A 22,951-nucleotide genomic window follows, 5' to 3' on the forward strand; every position below is an offset into this window, starting at 1 on the left:
TAATCAGATGCCTGAACCACCTCAGCTGGCTCCTTTCGACAGCTCTACTCCGAGCTGCCTCCGGATCTCTGACCTACCTTACTCTATCTTTAAGGCTGAGCTGAGGAAGCTCATTTTGGCCACTTGTATCTGCAATCTTCAGTTTTGTTTACATGAATAAATTGAACAATTATTTACTTTAGTGTATGTGATCGCTGTCTGTGAACCTCCAGATCACATCTGGTGAGATTCTGATCATTACTTCCAAATATATATGTGATAAGGCAGACACTGTGCTTTTTGGAGAAGCCTAAATAATCCATATTTTGGGGTTTTGGGGAAGATCCAAACATCAATATCAGTAAAGTATTTTTATATAACCATCAATTTAAAACCTAGACCTATTAAAGTTATGAAAAAGAACACAGCTGAGCTTGGCTCTACCTTGAGTAGGGGTATCTCAAAGACTAAAGCCTTTTTAGGGGATTTGTTCCTATCCTATATTTATCATTTCACCTGAGGTCATTGGACTGTGGAAGAAAACCTGAGCACACTAAACTGTCATATAAAAGTGATGGTGTTCTGCAGTATTTCTCTCCCTGAAACAAGCTTCACACCCTGTGTACTTAGGATTTGTGATCTTGCCAATAGGCTTTTTTCTTAATTGAATGAAAAACACGGACAGTCAAGTGTACCTCATTAGGAGCAGCCATGCATGATATCAACTCCCCTGTGCTGTTTGCTTTCTTAGGTCCAGTGGAGCATGTCCAGCTTCTCACCCCCTTCGTGGTCATAAGGAACAAGGAGGTGAACATCACAGCCGTGGTCTTACCCAGCCACTCACGTACTGTCACTTACTTCTGGTGGCTAGGCAACAATACTGAGGTAATTCTCCCAGGACAAGAGTTATTAATACATTTCACCTCATACTGGAGTTTGCACTATGTGCTTGAAAAGTGGATCTAACTTTGAGAAAACACAGTGTAGAGTGTGTAAAAAGCAAAGTTCAATGAAAGATTTGAAAAAAAAATTCGCCTCAAGTGTGTCATGCTTTAGTCAACAAACCTTGTCTTGACCTTGTATCTTGACTTCATCAGGCTCATGTGCCACGTGACTTGAAAGATGACCTAATTTAACTCATACATCTTTTATCAAGACCAAAGGTGCTTTCAAAGCTGTTGACCCATGGCCGCTACCAGCCTGCACACTACAGGCTGCTGCTATCCAATTAGTACAGGCTCATCACACAGCTAGAGTTGCAGCTTAAAATAGAGGAAACAGTTAGCACCATGATGTGATCAATATGGCAAGTAGTATCATAACCATTGTTTATTGTCCCATGCTGGATAATCCGACTTCAAAGCTCTCACACCTCTTCTCCTTATCGATCCGTCTGTTCTCTGCCCGCGAAGAGGTGTGTAATTCAAAGAAGTCGGTTAGCAGCAAATTCAGCTCTCTGTATTATTTCTCCTTCGTAACCTGCAGCCGTTCATGTCCATGAGAGCACAGGTTGCCCTCCCTCTCAGCAACAGCAGCCAGATAACAGTTCTGTATTTAGATAAATGTTAGCATGCTAATGGTGAACATGTCCATCACCTTAGTTTAGTATGTTAGCATGCCAACATTTGGTAATCAACAGCAGACAAAGTGCTGCCGAGGTGGACAGGGATGTCATTTACTGTGGTGGGCATTTGGTCATAAATCAAAAAGTGTTGGACACATTTACATGTTGACCTGATGATGGCACTCAATGTGTGAGTGTGCTCAGGATATTCCTGAGCAGCGAAAAAGGTTCCAAAGTTATTACTGTTTATCCTAAGGTGGATGTCTGTACATCATTTAGTGGCAATCCATCTAATTATTGTTGAGAATAAAAAATGGTTAGCACTGTACCACCACTAGTACTAGTTAGTTAGCACCAGCAGTGGTTTTGTGTGGAGTCTTCAAAACCCAAACTCATTTTAAAGTAAATCTACAGTTGACATATTACACCTTCTTCTCTAACTAAATTCCATATTACTCTCAAACAAACCATGATTTTTAATAATCACTATTGGATATGCAAACCATATCCATCCAAGTTGGTGATGGTGGACTGGAGAAGAGTAGTACCACATGCTTGAAAAGTGTGATTACATAGCACCTTATACTCACCTTCTCTGCACCTTCTGTGCTTGCAGCCGGTGATAACGCTGGATGGGAGTATCTCTTACACCTTCCCCACTGAAGGAATGCACACCATCACTGTCCAAGTGGCTGCAGCCAACACCATACTGCAGGATACCAAGACCATAGCAGTTAAAGGTCAGTATTTACTTTTTACCCGAAAGCATCTATCAAAAAGTCAAAACTGGCTTTTTGTTTTAATTTTGCAATCAATACTTAATATCACATCATTTTAGTGTGCTGTCATATTCAGAATCCACCATTTGTAAATTGTTTCTGAAATAAAGCTGCTCCTACTTGAGTAAAATATATCACATTGCTGTTTAAACCTCTAAAGAATATGCCTTCATTTGAAATGAAGTGATCTGGCAGCAAGTATCTGTAAAATGCAATGATTTATTACCAGTGGATAGGTTGGCGTAAAGCTGTGACATTTTCTAATTATCTAGAAGTGCATCTGGTACATTTAGCCAAAGGGAAGTGCAGGGGATATGAGAAACCTTCTTCTTTTCATCAAGTGTTAACTACCTGAAACTCAACTTGAGCAAAATGACAGTTGGCACAGCTCCCTGAGAATAATGCCCGCGGATCCGAGTGAATTAATGGCTGATTCTCCCCCGACTCTCCTCGACAGAATTCTTCAAATCTCTACTTTTATCTTTCTCCCCTAATCTGGACGAGTTCAACCCCGACATCCCCGAGTGGAGACAGGATGTGGGGAGAGTAATTAAGAAGGCTCTGCTCCAAGTGAGTGATTTTCATTTTCTTTGTCCTTCCCACTCTCTTCCTCCCATCCCTCTGTCCGTCTTCCTTTCTGTCTCTTCATCCACTACTTTCTTTTTCACCCTGCTGTTCCTCAATTACTTCCTATACCCCTATTACCTGTGGTGCTCTCAATACTCTGGGCTCATTGGTGCGGCAAGAGAACGCCCTCGGGCCACCCTGTGATTCATCGTCAGGGAGGTGTGAAGACGCCTCTGCTTTTCCTTCTCTCCCAAGACGGCTTCATGAGCGCTGTTTCCTTAATTTCAAAAGTCGCCAATAAAATGATCTCAGAACTTCAAGTACGGGGGCTTGTTAGGAAGCTGCAAGTGATGAGACCTGTCACAGTATCCCTGTGTGTGTGTGTGTGTGTGTGTGTGTGTGTGTGTTGGCATACTTGAATGTAGGAGGGGTGCAAGTGCTCTCAGAGTGTGTGGGAAGCTCACCCTTCATTATTAAGTGCTACTCATCTCCCCATTCACTGCGGTACTGCATTTGGTTGCGCTGGGCTCTTGGCCATCTTGCCAACATATTGAGTGTCGGCTGCAGGTGGGCACTTTTTGGAGGAATATTTAAATGAGAGAAGAAGATCTCATGAATAACCCGCATAACCCAAACTCAGGCCCATGCTCTTGAGACGATTGATTTCCCTTTTTCCTGGACAGTGATGTATTCTAAAGTCTCAGTCTTCAACAGGGGGTCCTCGACATGGGTGTGTTATAGAACTTTGACACGTCACCTTCAGCCTTGCTTCCAATTTTTAGCTTCTCACATTATTGCAGTGAAAAATTCTCCTCCATAGGCCACCATTATAAAAGAGACATCTATAAAACTGTTGACAGGACATCTCCAGCGGCAAACAAGGTCAATAATGACTCTTTGTATTATGAATTCTCAATCCATGGAGGTTTTTTATTTGAAAAACTTTCCTCAAGCCAAGAAAAGTTGTTTAAAATCAGTGATGTCATCACAGTGGAAAGTCTATGGGCCGAGGAGCAGGGGAAAACACAACTGTGCATGTTATGTATGTTGCCTAACCAGGAAATAAACACATGAGCTAGAAAGGTTTGGACTCAATAACGCCATCATTGGGTCCAGTATCCAGTTCTATAATAATACATACATTGTTCTGAAAAATGTTGCAGACCTCTGATATAAAGTAAAAAAGAGATTTTCAGTTTTTCATTCTGATTCTGTTTAATTAGAAAATATTCTGCTCAAGAATAATCTTTCTGAAAAAGAAAAAAATAATCTAGAATATAATAATAAATAATCTTAATATGAGAATATTAAAAACCATGTTGACATGCTGGTTTTGTTTATGTGTGAACTCAATCGACTGAAAGTGTACATTTAGTTAACTGTTACATTAATCACCAGTGTTATTGATGCATCCTGAAGCTATTAAAGGCTTGTGTACTTCACTAATTACAGAAATTGGCATGAAAAGTGGCAAATCAGTCACAGTTAAACTCTTTTATTGTGTGGATGAAATTGTGTGCCTAAAATTTAGATTCTAATTGGGCCTCTTATTGTAATCACTGATTTGAGCTGGAGTACATGCACTGGTGCCAGGATTTTTTGGGTGAACTCCCACCTGTTTTATCTGCGTGTTTTTATTTTTGCTTGACAGTATGTTACATTTGTCTCAGGGCTGCATTGTTCACTTCACTGCAGAAGACTTTAACATGTTTCAAAACGCTGCAGTAAGCCACTTTTATTTTGTCATCTCAAAAAACACTCCATTTTCTCTGCTTTATTTGTTAAGTGAATTTGATCAAGACTCATTAGCTCGTACACTTCACAACAGGCTGGAAAAACAAGGGTGGGTTACCAAGCAGGTAAGGGCTGCAGGCTCCAGGGTCACTGTGGACTTTATTGGTGCATACAGTCATGCATGCAGAAATACCAAACATTTGCAGTCCTTCAAATCAGCACAGAGCTCTTTATGAACTAAAATAATAAGGACCATAAATCACTTGTAGAGGGCACAGAGTTCAAATCTACTTTTAAGGCCTTTATTATTCATGTTAATTAAATGTGTGGTTATAGGATGAGTTCACATTTTTACAAGTCTGTCTTTTTAAAAAAACCTCATTTGTGTCCACCATCATATTCATTCATAGAGTTATGGATTGCTATAATTTTTCCTCTCTTCTGTCTAGCCTTAAAGATTTTCTCAATGATTTCAGTCTAAGGGACTAAATCTGGAGCCCTTATTCAGTGTAAAATCCATTCTAGAGTTTATCTAATATTAGGCTTGAGCGAATATGTTGCAGTGTTCCCGCACCTTTTGTGTCCAGGACAGCCTTTCCTTGCTGGGCTGCAGTGCAGTGACAGTAACACAAAGAGCTTCAGATAAACTTCGGGTTGTCTTTTTACTCAGATCGAGTAAAAAGTGTGGAAACTGTGGATTTTCGGCCTTCATCCCCTGCATTGAAATCATCATCATTGGACATCAGTAATTCTGTAAGCACAGAATAGCCTAGATGTTGTTGATTTAGTAAACAGTGACATGTTAGATATAAACACCATAAATACTCACCCTCCTTTATAATGACTACTGAATAATAACATAACCTAATAAATCTGTCAGTTGCTTTCCAGTCTGGTACAATCGGTGGTCTCTGCTGGTGTAGGCTACATTATGTGTTTGCAGGGCCGTTTGCATTTGTTTTGTTTTTTTGCAATTTATGTTTTTTGTTTTTTTTTCATTTACTGTATTTTCATACATCATCAAAGAGGAAGTATTATGGGTGATTAACAGTCTTTTGGAAGATTTTTGCTGTTGTGCAGGTATGCAGTGCATGGTTTAGGCCAGGTAAGCCCGTACTAAATGAAAACACAGTAAAAGAGTCATCCTCCTGTTCATGAACACACTCAAATCACAAGGCTACTGTATAGTATACGGTAGTCAAACCAGCTGCATTTTCCGCTCTGTGATTTGTGTGACACTGGGAGACGAAAAGCCCATTAAGTGCAAACAAAAGGTTGAGCAATGAGAATGCTAATGAGGTGTGTAAGCTACGTCATCTCCAGGTAGAACAACTGTAAAAAAGTTCTGTGAGAGACGTGCCATCTCCTGGTCATACCCTGTTAAAGTAAAAAATAGACACGCCCAGGTGAAGGGGGGTCACTCCATTCAGTGCAACTTGGCTGGGAGTTGGCTGGAACTTGGCTGGAAGACGGCTGCCATTCAGCTGGCTTTCAGCTTGAACGGGAACTTCTGAGTTGCTACTTTGCTACTTTTCTCCTCTACTCTATCACCACCTACACTTGACTGTTCAAAGCACAGAACTCTTTTGTTATGCCGGCATAGTTTATTTAGTTAGGAGAAACCCTAATGTGCAAGAATTTGAATTCATGAATTGATTCAAAATTATAGAAAACAAGAAATTTGATTCACATCACAGGCCTGTACCTGCAATCATAGCACTGGGATTACACCATGTAAACGTCTTCACAGAGTCTCCCTTGAAATGAAGTGTTCAAATTGAACAGTGGGTAGAAATAGTTCCAGTATCTGTTTTATTTCTTACATTCATGAATTGCAGCTGATGTGTCACTTTTGTTTGTAGTTGTCTCTTCACATTACCCTGTTAGAGTTTGACACCAGCTACTACCCACATGGAAGGGAGGTAGCTCTGTTTATGAGGCTGATGACACAAAGTTCATTTCCAGACAAACATATTGTCTGGGTCTGTGACAGGAGGGGTTATTTTTCCTCTATTTTGTTATGGTTGAGAACTCTTGCTTGAGACAGAGGCCAGTTCAGAACTGATGGCTTTTCAACATAGTAAACAACTCCCAGACAATAAAACAGGAGATGAGAGAGGGAACAACTTGCAATAAAGTCAAGGTCCATTTAACTGAGGTGCCGTGCCGCGTAGACCCCGTTACAGAATCTTTCAAGTCATGACTTTGCACTCTTCACCTAGGCTCATTTCAGTGCCATCACCTCTTCTGTCCTGAATGCACATTCCGTAATGGAGGTTATTTCATTCCACTCTGCGTATCTTCAGACACCTCCCTCTCATATTCCCTTAACATTGCTGCGTTTACAATGTTCATACTCCCCCATAGCTTTCCTTGAAGGTTAATGCAAGCTATCAAGCTATCATCTCCTTATTGCTTCCCCAAAGGCACCAAAGTACTTTCTCATCCAACTGATGCATGGCAAATCATGCACAGTAATGCGATATTTTCATCGTTTCACTTGGTTTTAATTTAACAGTTGTACTGTTGATAATTAACTTACTCTCAAATGACTAGAATGCATATTGGGTTTCGAGAGATCCCCCTCGCGGGAAGTAAAACACAAGCTGGATTTCAGTTTATATCAGGATCCGTTTTGGACAGGCCAGGGGTTATCGTTAGCATCAGTTTAAGTGATGAGTGATGGAGGGGAGAGCAACATGTCAGCTTAAAACATGCAACATCTTTGTAGCAAAGCTCTCAGTATGGCTCAAATTATGAGGATAATTGAAACATATATTCATGGTACCCAGAGGATGAAGCCTACCATTATTTCAGGATGATATTTTCGACTTTTGAGTCAAATATCTCAGCAACTTTTTTGATGGATTGCTATGAAATGTGCTGAAGATATTCAAGGTCCTCAGAAGATTTTCCAATTAACCATGGTTATATATATATATATATATATATATATATATACACACACACACACACACACATGCTACACGGTAGCACTAGTATTAATTTGCATATGTTAGCAAGCTCAAACTTTTACCTGCTAAATACCAATGTGCTATTGTGAGCATGTTAGCATGGTGACACTAGCATTAAGCTCAAAGCACCACTATGCCTAAGTATAGTCTCACGGAGAAGGCTAGCATGCTGTAAATGTTTTGACAGTAAATTGATGATCATCACTGGATTATTCAAAATTAACTGGTGTCTAAATATATACAGTTGCCATAATAATTAGTTCTTAAAGGTCTTTTTTATGTGACATAAACTGGAACATAAAACCGAGTTGTGGATGCAAAAATACTGTAAAGGCATAATAGATTTCAGTTTGCATGCAGATGGTTTTATTTCTCTGCTGAGCGCCTCTAGACCTGATCCTCTTCAAATGCTATTTATTCAAATAAACTTGCAAAATACTGCACTGTGAAATCTTTGTATCAAACCAAATTGAGCCAGGCTTCCCTGCAGCAGGTAACCTCGTCTACATCTTTGAGTCTTTGGGCCATCACGGTCTGCCTTTTGTATCCAGCAGTAAATTTGCAGCGCATCAAAAGGGAGCACTCCAAAGCAGCCGGCCAGCTTTTTAAACTAATGACTGATTGCAATGAGAAGAAACATGGTCAAAGTGTATTGATTTTTTTTTTTTCAGGGGCTATTGCCTCTTCTGTCATTCTGTTCACTTTATCTTCCCTTCAGCCAGCCCTTCTCTCATTGCAAGTCATGCCCACGGTTATCATTTGTCCACTGCTTTGATACTCAAATAGTGATTTCTGTGCTTGATAATTGATGTGCTTTGGCCATACCCACTTTATTGTCTGCCCAGGCCACTGAGAAAACATAAAAACATCACAGGCTCTAAAATGAAGAGTGATCACCAGCCAGGCCCTGCCTTCCTTGCTTGTATAAACTAGTTAAGAGCTAAAGCTTAAAAAACTAAAACAGAAACATTTTACTTGGGTTCACCTTTTTTATCAAAGGGAAAATAAGCTTTTGACAACCTTGGAAATTGAGGTGAAGCCAGAAAACATTCGCAAAATTGGTTGGTTTCACCGTTTGCTTTTTTAAATAAACTAGTTATATACCTGAAGTATATACCTGAAGACTGTCCGGACATTCATACACAGTTATTTCAACATTTCCATTCATTGCTGTCTTGTGAGAACCATGTATAAACCATGTAAAAATGTAGTCACAAATGGTAAATGGTTTGTTAAAGTCATTGAATAAGAGAACAAAAACACTTAGTATGCCTCCACTGCATGGCATAGCTTTGCTGTACTCATCTCTCCTTGGGGTGGGAGGGGAGTCTTGATCAGGAGTTGATGTTATTAGCAACACAAACACAGGAACAATTTAGGATACCAAAAGAATGGGTGTTTGTCACTGCAAGGAAACAAACTTTGTTTCAGAAAAGGTTGAATGCAGAAACACAGAAGACATCCTACATCAGAGCACGGATGATGAGACGACTATCTCAGCAATCACCTCCTCAATTAAGGTGTTTCAAAATAAAGTTCCAGGCTCCATTATCTACAACCTTTGACAATGGAAAACCAAAAAAGTGTAACTTGAATCAAGTTGACCTGATCTGATCTGAGTGAAAAGAATCACAAAATTGGAAGTACATAGTTGTGATTGGACAGTGATTGATAGCTGTCCTTTATTAAGCACTGTTGATAATAAAGATTGTGGGTAAAGGCAAGATAATTCTTCTTTTTATTTTTATTGATACATGTAGAATAATAGGAAGCTGACGGGAATTTAGTAATAAGAGAGGTACGTGTATCTATACCAAACACGTTGCAAAAAAGTCTGGAGATCACTAAAGTCATTAGGGATCATCCTACGGGAACCAAGAATGTGTGTACTAAATTTCATGCCAATCCACCGATTAGTTGTTGAACTCTGGTCTGTTAGTCCAACAGTGCCCGACTTTCCACACTCCTGGCCTGAGGGCTATAAACTGCTGTACTTTCCATGACTGGAGATGCTATTCATGTTCTCTTACAACTTATATTTGAAGCTATCCTACTTTAGTGATAGTGATTGAAAAAGTACCTAAAGTGGTGATCAGGCACCACCATCATACTGTAAATCTATTGGGCTCCATGACAGGCAACACTATTCTCTAGCTCTGGCCTAATTTACCTTTTAGCTGTCCTCAACTCTTACTGTCACCCAAGTAAAGAGCTGGCACTCGGCAGGTTTGCCCTGCATTATATCTGCACATGTGTCTCATTATCTCATAATCCAGCTTTGCTGATTGCAGAGGCTGTTTCAGAGTAAAGGTGCTCATGTTGCTCATCTGTAAAATATGAACACTGTCTGACATGTTAAAGAAAAACTTAACGCACTATTCTCTGTTCTTTTCCAAGAAATTACTTGAAATAGCAGGAAGCTCTTACGTTTCTCAACTAGACATAAAGGTCATTATGCATTCAACACCCTGTCTCTTTGTATCTCTCACTCTGCTTCTATTTGGGTTTCACCCTTTCTTTCTGTCCCTGTCTTCATCTCTACTTCCCTTGCTTCTCGCTTCTCGAGAGCAATAGAGTGAGGGAAACCAGTTACTCCATGTGGGGGTGAAAAGTTACTGAAAACACTGGTGAATGCTAAGTCTCTGTAAGAAACTGGAAAAACCAGTATTTCATGTCTATTCTTCTCATTTATATTTTATTGATATACTGTATTTACTTTGTGTGATTCTGTGTTTTTATCTTCAAAAAGTCAGGTCAAAAACTTGGACGAGATTGTCTAATTATCAGAGATGTATAATAAGACGATTCAGGAGTCATTCCCACAGAATGTTGGCAACCTTCTAGCTAACACAGTTGAGTTTTGCACTATCATATTCACATAAAACCATAAAATAGATCTCTTCCCTAATAACCTTTGCTATAGTTTGAATATTACATACGTTTTTATACGTTTTAAACATCAACTAACAACATATTCCATATTCAATTAGAAAAAACGAAAACTCCAATTACACGTGGTGACACAAGCGTGACATTAAGGCATCAAAAACTTCACGAAGACAATGAAAAAAATCTGCTACTTGAAGACCCTCAACAACCGCTGAACCGTTGCTGCTGTTCTAGCTTAAGTGCTCAGTGTATATAACCACTTAGCCTCCAGCAGGGACTCATGGGTGGCAATTATATCTTGGCTGTGAGTTTGAGTACACAATTAAGTTCTTTCTTAAGATTTAAAAGTAACTTTTCATGGAACATTATATTGAATCCTAAACAGGTATAGATCTACCGCTTGCATTTTAATGTAAAGGCCATCGAATCTAGCCTTGACTTACCATAATGCATATATTCATCCATAGCTGGTTACTGTTGTTACATACAAAGTTGCTAACTACTGTTTTGTTGCAGTGGTGCAGTGACTACAGCAACCACACACTGATGAAAGCAAAGTTCATACAGTCAACCTAAGTTTGACGCTACACTCACACCGCTCACTGGAACATACAGCATAATCCATACAGCGACGTCATTATCATCACTCCTCATGTCCTGCTGTGTTGAGCTCTTTTCTCTATAAAAGTAAAAAAAAACAATACACATCATTGATGAACCTATTTGTAATCACCACTTGTCACAGCACGATAGCTAATAAACCACACGTCTGCTTCGTCACAGGTGTCTGACTTCCCAGAGGAGCAGCTCTTGGTAGCCGTGTTCCCCGGAGTTCCAACAGCTGCCGAGCTCTTCCTGTTGCCTCACAAGAACCAATCAGAGGGCAGGAAAAAGAGCGAGGAGGAGCTAGAGCAGGTACGCACGACCGGGACTATGAATTTGTCAAACATTGGTCTGTACATAAAAAAACCCACTGCTCTTCAAATGTAAAAACGCCATCTTGTGTGTGTTTAACAGGTGTCCGATGTGATTGTAAGCGCGCTGAACCAAAATTTGGTGGAGTTCGAGCTCAAGCCTGGTGTAAGGGTGATAGTGTACAACACACAGTTGACGCTGGGTAAGGAACATTTGCTCTCATTGCTTTCAATATTGCCATAAAGTTTTTTCTATTATTTTCTTTTTTTTTTCATTTTGAAGTGCCAAGAAACAGAACTGTAATAACGACATTTTGACAACAAGAATTTTTGTTTGGTCCACCAATTAAAATTCCTGTCGGTCCGCCTCCATGCAAAAGAACACAGGGGAGTACGGGTGGGGTGTGATTTTAAGTGGAGCTCCTTGAGACGAGGGATCTTTTATGCCTGCCATCAAAAGCTGAACATCTGTTCTATTTCTTTTATAGCCATCCAACCACAAAATGAGTGTTACACTGAGTATAATTATGTTGATTATTTAGTCCTTGAGAAGGAACACTGTAGGATTTAAGGGCAGAAGTAGAATTCAGGATTGTTGGAAGAGTCAACAACGCTGTTCGGTTCTTAGCTGCAGGAAAAAAGACAAGGTGTGTTTTACAATCGAGAAAATCCAAACTGCTGTCCTGCCAACAAACAAATTGCTGTTATAAGTATCAAATCAATGCTGGATTCATGGAGGCACGTTGATTGTAAATAACGTGTCTGCTCTGGAAAATTCTTCTTTTTTTATTGGTTTAGGTCCTGCTCCCCCTCCACAACTCCCATGTCCCACTGCTGGACAGATCTTACATTGTATTCATTGCTTGGCTGGTTTCATTAGGCACACAGTCTCTGGAGGCACACAGCCATGAGTTGTCTGTAGCTCAAAGTGCCAGGTATTAACAGGCTGGCATGTGCTGCTCTGTGACGTTCTGTGCTGTGCTGCACTCCAGTGACATTGGAGGTGTACCCAGCTGGATCCCTCTTTATATTTCACCTTCCAAGAAAAGGTCTAAAAAGCCTTCAAGCTGCTTGAGAAAGGTCAGCAGGATACGCGCCGCCGTCTCTGAGCTGAAGGGCTCGAGTGCAGTGTGGTAACACTCGAAAAGGCGATGTGATTTCACCGCGATGACAGACATTAATGCACTCTTCAAAATAATGAGAGGAATCTAAGGTGGACGCCTTATGAGCAAAACCATGTACTGTGACATTAATCACAGTGAGTACATGTTTGCTTGGGTTCTTGTCTGTAATGTAAGAGCATTTAACCATGTGAAAGACGTGTACGGATTACCTGCTGCTGTCACCTTCTTTGATCGGCAAAAGAAACAGCAATTTCACGCTACCATAACTTATGACATTTCAGAAATTAAAAGAAAGAGCATCATCTCATGATGCACATTGTCGTGTGTATACACTACTTATAATCAGTAGTAGAATTCATTTACTGGTGAATGAACATGGTTTTCAGAAGCAGAGCTTTTGATGTGCAGTCAGTTAGGAAAATGAGAAAGATTGCAATGTGTATGTTGATAGAAAACACAGTGTCCATTCTTTGGCTAAACTGCCTAAGCACTTATAGGATGTATAGCATGTGTATATATAGAGTACATATTCTTAAATGTCCAGTGTGTAACATTTAAGGGGATCTATTGACAGAAATGAAATATAATATTCCATTAGTGTATAATGTCCTGAAAATAAGAATGGTGATGCTTATATTACCTTAGAACGAGCCTTTATATCTACAGAGGGAGAGAGTCCTCTTCCACAGAGTCAGCCATGTTAAAATCAAAGTGTTTCTATTAGGGTTGCAAAGGGGCGGAAAGTTTCTGGTAAATTCTTGGCAAACATCCATGGGAAGTTACTGTAAGCTCTGGAATTTTGGAAATATTCCAAATCAGAAACTCCATGGAAATTATGCCAATTTATGGGAATTAATGTCAAATTATGGGAATTAACTGGAAATTGGGGGTAATTTAAACAAACTGTATCATAATCAAACATAAGTAGAAACATTTTGTTTTGCCATAGGCAGACATTCATGCATAATAATAATAATTAAAAAAAAACATTTCAACAGTTTTATTTGATTTTTTTTTTTTTTTTAATTGAACAATATTGTGTAGTCCACGAGATCAAACGTGTGGCTTCAATCCTCTTGTGCTCTGGACTCAATAGGCCTGCAGTACGCAGTTTGCTATGTGGTTGTGATTGAGCAATAAGATATTCAAGTGTACTTACATGAAATCTGGTTGTTTTAGTCAAGATTATGCTCAAATATATTTTCCCCAACTATATTTAAGTTCCCTGTTACGGGTCAACCTTCAATTTTGTAAATTCCCAGTTTATTCCCATAAATTCCTGTTAATCCCCATGAAAAGTTAATTATCCTAGCTTCTACAGTAGCCCAGAACAGACAAACCAACTACTTACTTTTTGTGTTAATCACTAGTTTCACAGCCACTGTCAGCCACTTTCCTCTGTATCCATGAAATGAGAGGGTGAGGTGAGGGGTGTTAAGTTGGTTGCATTCTACAACTTCACCACTAGATTCCATTCAGTTTTACAGACATGGATCATAAAGAGTAATCCAGATTAAAGATGCTCTGTAGAGTTTGACCACTAGTAGCACAACAGAGCAATGTATTTATTGTTACACATTTCTGTCCTGCTCTGCTAATCACCAGTAGGTGGCAGTAACACACAGTTAAGAAGCACCCACAACGATAACGAAAATGACTGTAAACTAGCAACTAAGGAAGTAAACAATGCATATTATATACATATTTTGTTTTAGTGCATTCAGTGCATGCATTTAATGAGTTTGTTATGCCTTAAGGATAAACATGCTTGGACCAGCTTCTGCGTTCAATGTTAATGCCATGTGCCCAGAGTGGACAAACTAAATACTGGCCAGTTTCTCCTTAGCACTTGGAAGAGGGAGGAGGTTAGAAGTTAAAGAGGATAGGAGCTTTCTTATTGTTTTAGTTTATAGCATGTAGCCAAATTCTACACTGCCTAAAACAACATATCAAATGGCAATATAGAAGGCTATATTTGATTATTTTATTTTATTTTATTTTTTATTGTTATGCAGTATCACATGACAGAATTATCACTTCACAGAGCTGTATACTTAGTTCCATCTCATTGTTTAGTTGTGCAGCCCACAAACAGCCATTTGGTTCACTCACATTGTTTTCAGCTGCACCAGGCAGCTGTTTTAATTGAAAAAATCTGCCTGCTGAGCACCAAACAATGAACTGACACTGTTGGCGACTAGCTGGTAAACAAAGTGGAGTAGTAAGCAGCCAAAGAGACCCTCAGGAGTTGTAGAGACCAAAAACAGAGCTAAAAGAGTCAATATTTTACCTAATTAGGTGAACACAAACACAAGACCCAGTTAATCATATTGTTGCTCAATAACTGCTGCTGGATGTGTAAATAAGCAACTGTTTGCTTAAAAGGTGATGACGTGTCATTGATATGTGCTTACAACTTGTTTCTGATACCACCCAAGGAACAGTTAACTTTACCCAAATGTCTTGTCTGGTCTTAGGTTGATGTAAAAGTTCAGACCGAACAAACAAAGAGGTAAAAAACATTCCTGTCCTCTCTCCTGCTCCCACAGCACCTTTGGTGGACTCCAACCCCAGACACAGCAGCTCAGCCATGCTAATGCTCCTATCAGTGGTGTTCCTAGGCCTAGCAGTGTTCCTCATCTACAAATTCAAGAGGTACGCATCTCTGTGATTACTTCCACCTGCCGCACATACAACACCATCACATAGCACCCCCAGTATATATCTATTACCATATTATCCATTATTGATGATACCAGATGAGCATAGTCTGGACCGATCAATCATAGTCTGTTTGGAAATTTCATTTGACAAGTCCCCCTAGAGATTGTAAATCCTTCTAGCACGATTGCAATGGATGAGGCACACGCAGCAATCAGTGGAGAAACGCAGAGAAAACGACCATTAAACGGTTTAATATGCGGTTGCTGTGCCTCGGCTGTTATTTGCTGAATAAATTATTCATACTCAAAATGATTCTCTTGAAAAGTCGGAGGGAAATGGAAAAGCTGTCATTAATTATGGATATGAAATTTTTCCCATTAGTCTAAAGAGGATGCATTTTTCAAGAAATCTCACAGTTGACAAAACAATTAATAACCAAAATGAATAGTAATTGGAAATAAATTGGATAGTGACTAAATAAAGATGTATATTATGTGTTATAAATGCAGATGGGAAATTATACCAATGTTGCTGTAATTTGCCTGTAAATTAGTTACTGAGGTATAATTATAGTTAAGATAACTTTAGAAGTATCCCACAGCAGTAAGAAACTAATTTGTTTGAGGTTAGTCGAGAATCTCAAAGTTCTTCCTGTCAGAGCTGTGAAAATAATGACTCAAGATATTTGGCTTTCACTCTAAGAGGGAACAAAGTTTTAACCAAAAAATGTTGCTGCAAGATCTTCTAACATCGTTCTGGGGCTCATTTGTCAATCTCTTCTCTTGCAAACTGTTAGAAAAATACCTTGGATCAACATATACGCCGAGGTGAACCAGGAAAAAGAGCAAGAGATGATCGGTTCAGTGGGCCAGGGCGACAGCACGCCTAAAATCACTCTGAGTGAGTTCTCCACATCCAAAGAACTCATGGAGAAGGAACTGGATGCCAGGGTCAAAAGTAAGTGAAGAAATGTTGTGTCATGGTTGAGCGATGCACAGTGTGAGACAGTCAAACTATTTATTTGCTTACATTACTGTGAATTGCAGAAAAGGGGATTTTGATCCGAGGCAGGATTTGGTTCTTTGGTTTCGGAGTAAAAATCAACATGCTAATACACAGAATAAATGTGTGCAGATTAAACCCCCCTCGGGCGTGCTTTAGCTATTGAATTTGAATTATTTTTTAAACACAGAATTGGGAACTTAATCTCCTTTTTAGCATTTTTAATTATTCAGAAGAGAAGAAAGCAGAGGGTGCCGCAGAGTGGAGACAGTCCTGCAAGGGTTTTAACATAGTAAAGAATAGATTCCAGCGAGGCTTGCAGTACAGAGAACAATGAATGATTAATAAAACCAACATGTTTTAAGCATGCGGCCTCAGGATTGGAGAGGCCACACGAGCGCAGAGGCAGCACACTTAATCACTTGACTATTTTGTCACAATATGACTCATTTTAAAAGAATATTTCTCTCCAGAAAAAAAACAAAAAACAGCAGGCTGTCAAAAGTTCATGTGCTGAACACTGCTCAGTCTTCAGAACGGTAGAGTTTTACACTGCAGTGGACACCCTCTAGAACTAAGGCCATCAGTATTCTGCATTAATTCCAGCTGAAAATTTTTATTCAGCTCATTGTGCAATGCTATCTTTCGCATGCAACCGAAAAATCCTCCACAGAGTAGATTTCTAAAAATCATATAGGAGCTTATCTTGATGATGGTTGTGGCTCCTAGTGCCATACTGAGATGTACTGCAACCCAACTTGTAATTTCAATCATTCTATAGTCATAAAACTATATAAAAACACATGAGAAGAATAGAAAGAATCATGTAATGGCTTTAACAGATTGGTTTGTTCAAGTCTGTAGACAAATGACAGGATTTCAAAGTGGCAGAAGATGAGAAAAAGACAGCCAGGGGGCAACAAATGGTAGATTTCTGTTATTTTCCTTCAAATTTAAAGGTACCCCATGGAGTTTTTAATGGAGCAATGTTTTCATGAGTGGGTCCCCATTTTGTTTGTATTCTGAGTGCAAACATAATAAATATTCTTGCCTGGTTTAACGCCATTCCACTGCTCAACAGTTTGAGTCGGAAACGGAGTTATGCAGCAAAGTTTGTTCACTAGAAAACTCCATGAGGCACCTTTAACAGCAGATATTCAGACAGGGAGGGAATGCAGAGGAGCTGAAATGATCAGTCAGTCGGTTAGTTGAACAGTCAGTGAAGTATGTTTGAAAGGCAAACATTCTCTGAATTTATCCTTCAAAACTTTGATGATTTTCCAATTTTCTTCACCTAATTGATCAAACAAAACAAACTTTTATCTTTGAATACGTCAACTTGGAAAGCATGTATTATGTGCATTCTTCCAATATTTTCGGACATTATATGGAACAATTAGTGTTTAGTTAATTAATCAAGAAAACCATTCTGTATTGAACATAATAATTGCTTTTATCCCTAGAGGGCATATTACATTAAAGGGATACTCCAGAGATCTAGAAGTGATAGTGATAGATTTAAAAAGAAATGGTCAAAATTAGTACAAAAGATGCAGATATATCAATCTTCCTCATCTTTTGTCCATATGCCTGGTAAATGCCAACGGCTTTCAAATTCAACACCTTCAGTTCGCCAGTGTGGGGTCTCGATTACATATATGTAGTGTCCAAATGCAGGCCGAGACAACAACGATGTCACTTTGACTTTTTAATTTACAAGAAGATAAAGAAAATAGGTGACAGAACCTTGAACATTGGTTTCACAGGCTACATTATACTCTCGAGCAATACATGGAGCTTTATGTGTAAAATCAGTGCAGTCCTCCTTTAATTTGTGCGTTGATTGTTGTGCTCTGTAGAGCATGATATGAATCAGCGGACGGCTCAATGGAGCTGTATATTCACGGCTTGTCTCTTGTCTCTCAGTAACGTACGAAGAAGTAACACATTTCAAGGCTTAAATTTAAACTATGGGTACGATGATAAAAAGTCACATTTTCATGATGGGTCATTTCCATGCTATTTAACAGCTTCAGAGGCTTTGATAAAACAGCACATTGAAATTTCAGTAATTAACACGAGGTGTCAATGTCAAAGAAGCATTTTGTTTTACAGCCATTAAAGCACTGACGCCTAACTAACTATCTTTGTTCTTGGCTTGTTTTTTCTTCCTTTGTTTAATTTCTTTCTGCTCAGGGGGAGTTGGAAATGCCTGCGAGAGCACAAGGGAGATTCCAAACTGTACTAGCGTGTAAAGCCGGAGAGTTTATGTACAGAGCAAAGTATTACAATGTCGGGGGTTCTCTTTTTCTGTTTTGTAATTCTCAACACAACTGATGTTAATAGTTTTCTAAGGGACCTCATTTATACAGACTTGCACGGATGCCTCGTTCAGCAACATCCATGCAGCAAAATGTCAATTTACTCAATGAGATCATTGTAATTACTGGCAAAACTTATCCGTTTTGTGGATGTATAAGCTACATAACAACATTCATTAGCAGAGTGAAATATCTTTCGTCAAAACATATGAAAAGTTCTATAAATTTCCTAAGGAGTTTGCTTTGAAAATCATTTCTGCCTATATATAGACTATAATGTCTGAGTCTTCAATCAAACAGGGAATATTATTGAAATGTACAATATTATCATCTGTTCTGTTCAATGTATATATTATTACTTTCTACATGCTCGTAGTCTGAGTACCATGGCGACGACAAAAGATCTGACAATGGTCTGTTTTTGAAAGTGTGTTTAAAAAGTCAAACATTACTTAAAGAAATCAACTTTGTTTTGCTTAGGTCCTTGACTTGTGCATGTTCTTATTGAGGACACGATTTCTGTGTTGTAGATAAGCAAGTGTTGTAAATAGTTCTTTTCTAATCGTTCATCAAAAAAAAGCCCAGTCGATTTTGCCCAGCCTTCTGTTTTGCTCTCATTTCCTTCAGTTCCCGTCGGGCGATATGTATCTAGTAGAAAGGGTTTATCTGTTAATGCAGGTAGAACAGTATCGGTATATTACAGATTTAACTTCCCTCCATTTCCCTGGAAATGAAATGAAAAAGGATCAACATGATCATGTTCAATATATTTATATTTTCATTACACATATACAATAGATATTAGGTCATTTTTACATAGATGACAGTCTTTAAACCATTGGAAACTACTGGAACCAAACATTGTTTGCCACTGGCATCACTGCATTACATTCAGCCTCTGAGATAACGTCTCTGACAGTTCTGATTTGGCCTCAGAACAAAAGCTGAATCAGGTATTATGAATTGTTCTTATATTGTGGCTACCAGTGATCAAATTCACATGTTTATCAGTCATGGGTACATCTTCTAAAATAGCAGTAAGCCTAGAGTTGGGTTCTGATAGCTCATAGCCAAATTTGCTTAGACCTTTTTATCCTTCATTCCACATTGTAGCCAGACAGCAGCGTGGCTCTATGGATGGCAATGTCAGTCAACACTATTAAAATATCTCTACAACTATTAGATGGATTGATATGACATGCACACAGTTTGGTTCAGACATTTATGTTCCCTGCGGGATAAGTTGTAAAAACTTAAGTGACCTTTTAACCTCCAATCTTGAGCTGGTTTTCACCAGTAGAAGTGACAAACACCAGGCTGCAGATTAAATCTGCTGTAACTTAATTACGTTAATTCAAGAAGTAACTTGATAGCCGAAATGTTAATAAGTTCTCTGCAAACCAGTGTCTGTACTCCTAGTTCTGTGAGGCTACAGTTCTTTGAACTAAATGCTAACACTAGCATGCTAACATGCTTGTAGTGACAATGTGAAATCCTGATGTTTAGTCGGTATAATGTTAACTGTGTTCATCTTATTTTAGCGTGTTGACACATACAAATTTGCTGATTAGCACTAATTAGCTCAAAATGAATAGCAGCTGAGGCTGATGGGAACGTCATTAGTTATGTATTATAACTATATTAGTTAGATACTTGAACACAAACCCACAAACCAAAGTACATGGACAAATGAAAGGATGGAAAATTTGAAAGGTAAAAAGGTTCATCCTCAGGGGAACATGAATGTTTGTGAGAGTAAAGAAACATCAGCCATCTGGCTGATCACATCAAGTCACTTTAAGGAGTGATAACCTTTCAAGTTAATATCAAATATCACGGTATACACTTTATTATTATTATTATTATTATTATTATTGTTGTTAATATTATTATTATTATTAATATAATCAGTTACAGGGACCCTTAAAGCAATGAAAACTTTTCACTTTTCACAAAATAGTATGTCCTGTATTTCTGTTAATAACACTAATAGAGTAGATAACCAAATGTACATGGAATGATGACCGTCAGTTTTCTTACCGTTGTGTAACGTAAAACAGAACATTGCTGTAATCCGACCGACCAGATGAACTTGCATGCATATCATATCTATATTTTATGCTAGTTATTAACAATTAGGATTAGTATTTGGACCAAGTAGCTTGTAAAAAGTCTGGAGGGAAAGTAGGGTACACCCACTATTTCAGTGTGTCTCTTTTTCTGGTCATGAACACAAATCAGACTCCCTCTAACAGTGTTTCTGCCCTCTCAGCTAACAGATGAGTGGTTACAGATCTAAATTAAATATTTGTCTATGAATGTACTTACTTACTACACATGTTTACACCTAATGCTATCAAGACCCATCTCTAAGTAAGTCTAGAGAATATAGGTATTTTAGAGGCTGTCCCATTGAATATCAAAAGGTCTTTATGATCAAATCCTATTTTTATGTTCATAAATGGACATAACAGTAACTTGCCCCTTTGGTGCAGTGTTTCTTACTTGGTGCTTTGCTCAGGGTTTTGGGGTGTCTGCTCCATGCAGCTTGAGGAGTGTTTTATACTTGTCAGTTGTTACAGAGCGCCATGATTATTTGCCCACTCTGCTCCTTCTGCCACAGTCAGTCTTTACGGCGAAAATAGTCTCACAAATATCATCTGACAAAAGCAGAATAATGTCTCCAAACATGACGTCTGGAACAATTTGTGTAAACATCTAACAGTGTACAAACAGAGCAGATACATTACAGTCAAGCTGTGTGCATGTCAACCGAAACACTTGACTCACTGCTTTGCCTTTAGTTTGAAATGAGGGAGTAGCGTCGTCCCAGCATACAACCCTCCACCAAGGCTGTGTTCTCCATGCCTACAAAAGCAGAGTCCTCGGGTTAACTCTTGTTGGCTTCCTGGTATCCAGCATGACACTAGACACTAGAAAGCTGCACAGCTGAGCAGAAGATCCCCCATGTGGAGCAATCCCCATAATGCTCAACTTAAGTAGACAGCACTTGCAGGAGGAGAGGCAAGAGGGGCAGGGGAACACTGCACACATCATATATGCATTACCTAGACAGAAGTTGCTCATCTCAAATCAAACAGCCAAGATGAGTCTTGTTTCTGCAGATGAAATACACGCTGAACAAAGATTGTTTCATAGTTTTGCTGTATTCACTGGGTTGTTCGCTCGGCTGCATTGTGTTTGGGCGGGAGCTTAGATAGTGTCACTTTGTTCTGATTCATATTAGCAAAACAGAAACAATTCAACGCTACAAAATCATACTTTTGTTGTATTTGTATTTCCTCTTGGACTCTGATTTAGTGAAGAATGTATGACAACCACACTGCTTCATAATCGTGCTGTAATGCTTTGTTGCATCTGTTGCTGGGTAAGAATTAGGAATCCCATTAAAGTCTGTCAAGAAAGTAAAGAATAGTTACTAAAGATGTGCTTTGTATTAGCGCAGACATACTGGAACTGTTACCAGTAGAAGAGACTCATGCTGGTGTTTATTTCCTCATTGTTCATTCAATCATTACTCTGATCACTGGAAATTGTTGTCTCTTCTGATATCTTAAATGCCACATTATATCTGTGAGATCTCTGGGTTGGGGGTGGGTGCCATACTTGAAAAATGAAAGAGATTCCTGCTTTCATAATATTTCAGAAGGCAAACGCATTGTAATGTTCTTCAGTGCACAAAAATCTACAATGCATGCATCATCAGTAATGTTCTGTTTCATCTTTATTTCGATATTTCTACGGTAAAGAAACTGTCATTTTGAAATTGTTTCAAATAAATGTATTTTTGTACATCATGCATTTGTTTTCTGAGTAATGAACTTCCTGTGAAGTGAAGGGTGCAAAGAAGATGATGTTCTCTGAAAATTGCACTGCTCGCCTGATGGCTCAATGTACCAGTTTCAATCTGGAGTACAAAAGCAAAGAGGTTAGGTTAGCTTCCTGCTCCTCTAATCTATAGACCAGGGCCGGTCCTAGCTATGGGCAATGTGGGCGGCCGCCCAGGGCGCATTCTCCGTGGGGGGCGCACGAACGCCCGAAAAAGCAAAAAACCTCGGTAATTTTTCGATACCGCTCATTAAGTTAGCGGAGCGGGCACCCCGGGAGCGGGGTGTTGACAAGGCAGAGGGGGGCGTCGGACAGACCGATGTGGGCGCACGCATCCAGGGGCGCACGGCGCATCCAGGGGCGCACTGGCGGCCGTGAGGGCGCACGGGAAAATGTTCGCCTCGGGGGGGGGGTGTTCGCCCAGGGCGCAAATGTGGCCAGGACCGGCGCTGCTATAGACTATTAGGTGAAACCAGAACACCATGCGAAGGTACCAGCTCTCACATGTCAAACAAAGACAGTACAGTAATTCAACAACATAAAAAGAATGTGTGTAGTTTCCTGCTATATACATCCAGTTTATGTACATT

The 22,951-nt window shown here is 39.2% G+C and overlaps 1 protein-coding gene across 2 annotated transcripts in view; it reads left to right on the forward strand.

The window, feature by feature from the left end:
- Positions 1-22,486, forward strand: part of sorcs3a (sortilin related VPS10 domain containing receptor 3a) — a 218,335-nt gene extending 195,849 nt beyond the window's left edge. Inside the window, exons 20-27 of one of the 2 annotated variants that reach the window (XM_019279262.2) lie at positions 731-864; positions 2,160-2,283; positions 2,780-2,892; positions 11,271-11,402; positions 11,505-11,604; positions 15,075-15,180; positions 15,986-16,146; positions 18,388-22,486. In XM_019279262.2, coding sequence (XP_019134807.1) covers positions 731-864; positions 2,160-2,283; positions 2,780-2,892; positions 11,271-11,402; positions 11,505-11,604; positions 15,075-15,180; positions 15,986-16,146; positions 18,388-18,446 — 929 coding nt within the window. In that variant the 3' untranslated portion in view covers positions 18,447-22,486. The remainder of the gene's footprint in view (positions 1-730; positions 865-2,159; positions 2,284-2,779; positions 2,893-11,270; positions 11,403-11,504; positions 11,605-15,074; positions 15,181-15,985; positions 16,147-18,387) is intronic. The other variant, XM_027285251.1, reaches the window with a different exon arrangement.
- Positions 22,487-22,951: the final 465 nt, after the last annotated feature.

Source organism: Larimichthys crocea, chromosome I, assembly GCF_000972845.2.
Source record: "Larimichthys crocea isolate SSNF chromosome I, L_crocea_2.0, whole genome shotgun sequence".
NCBI classification, from domain to species: Eukaryota; Metazoa; Chordata; class Actinopteri; family Sciaenidae; genus Larimichthys; species Larimichthys crocea.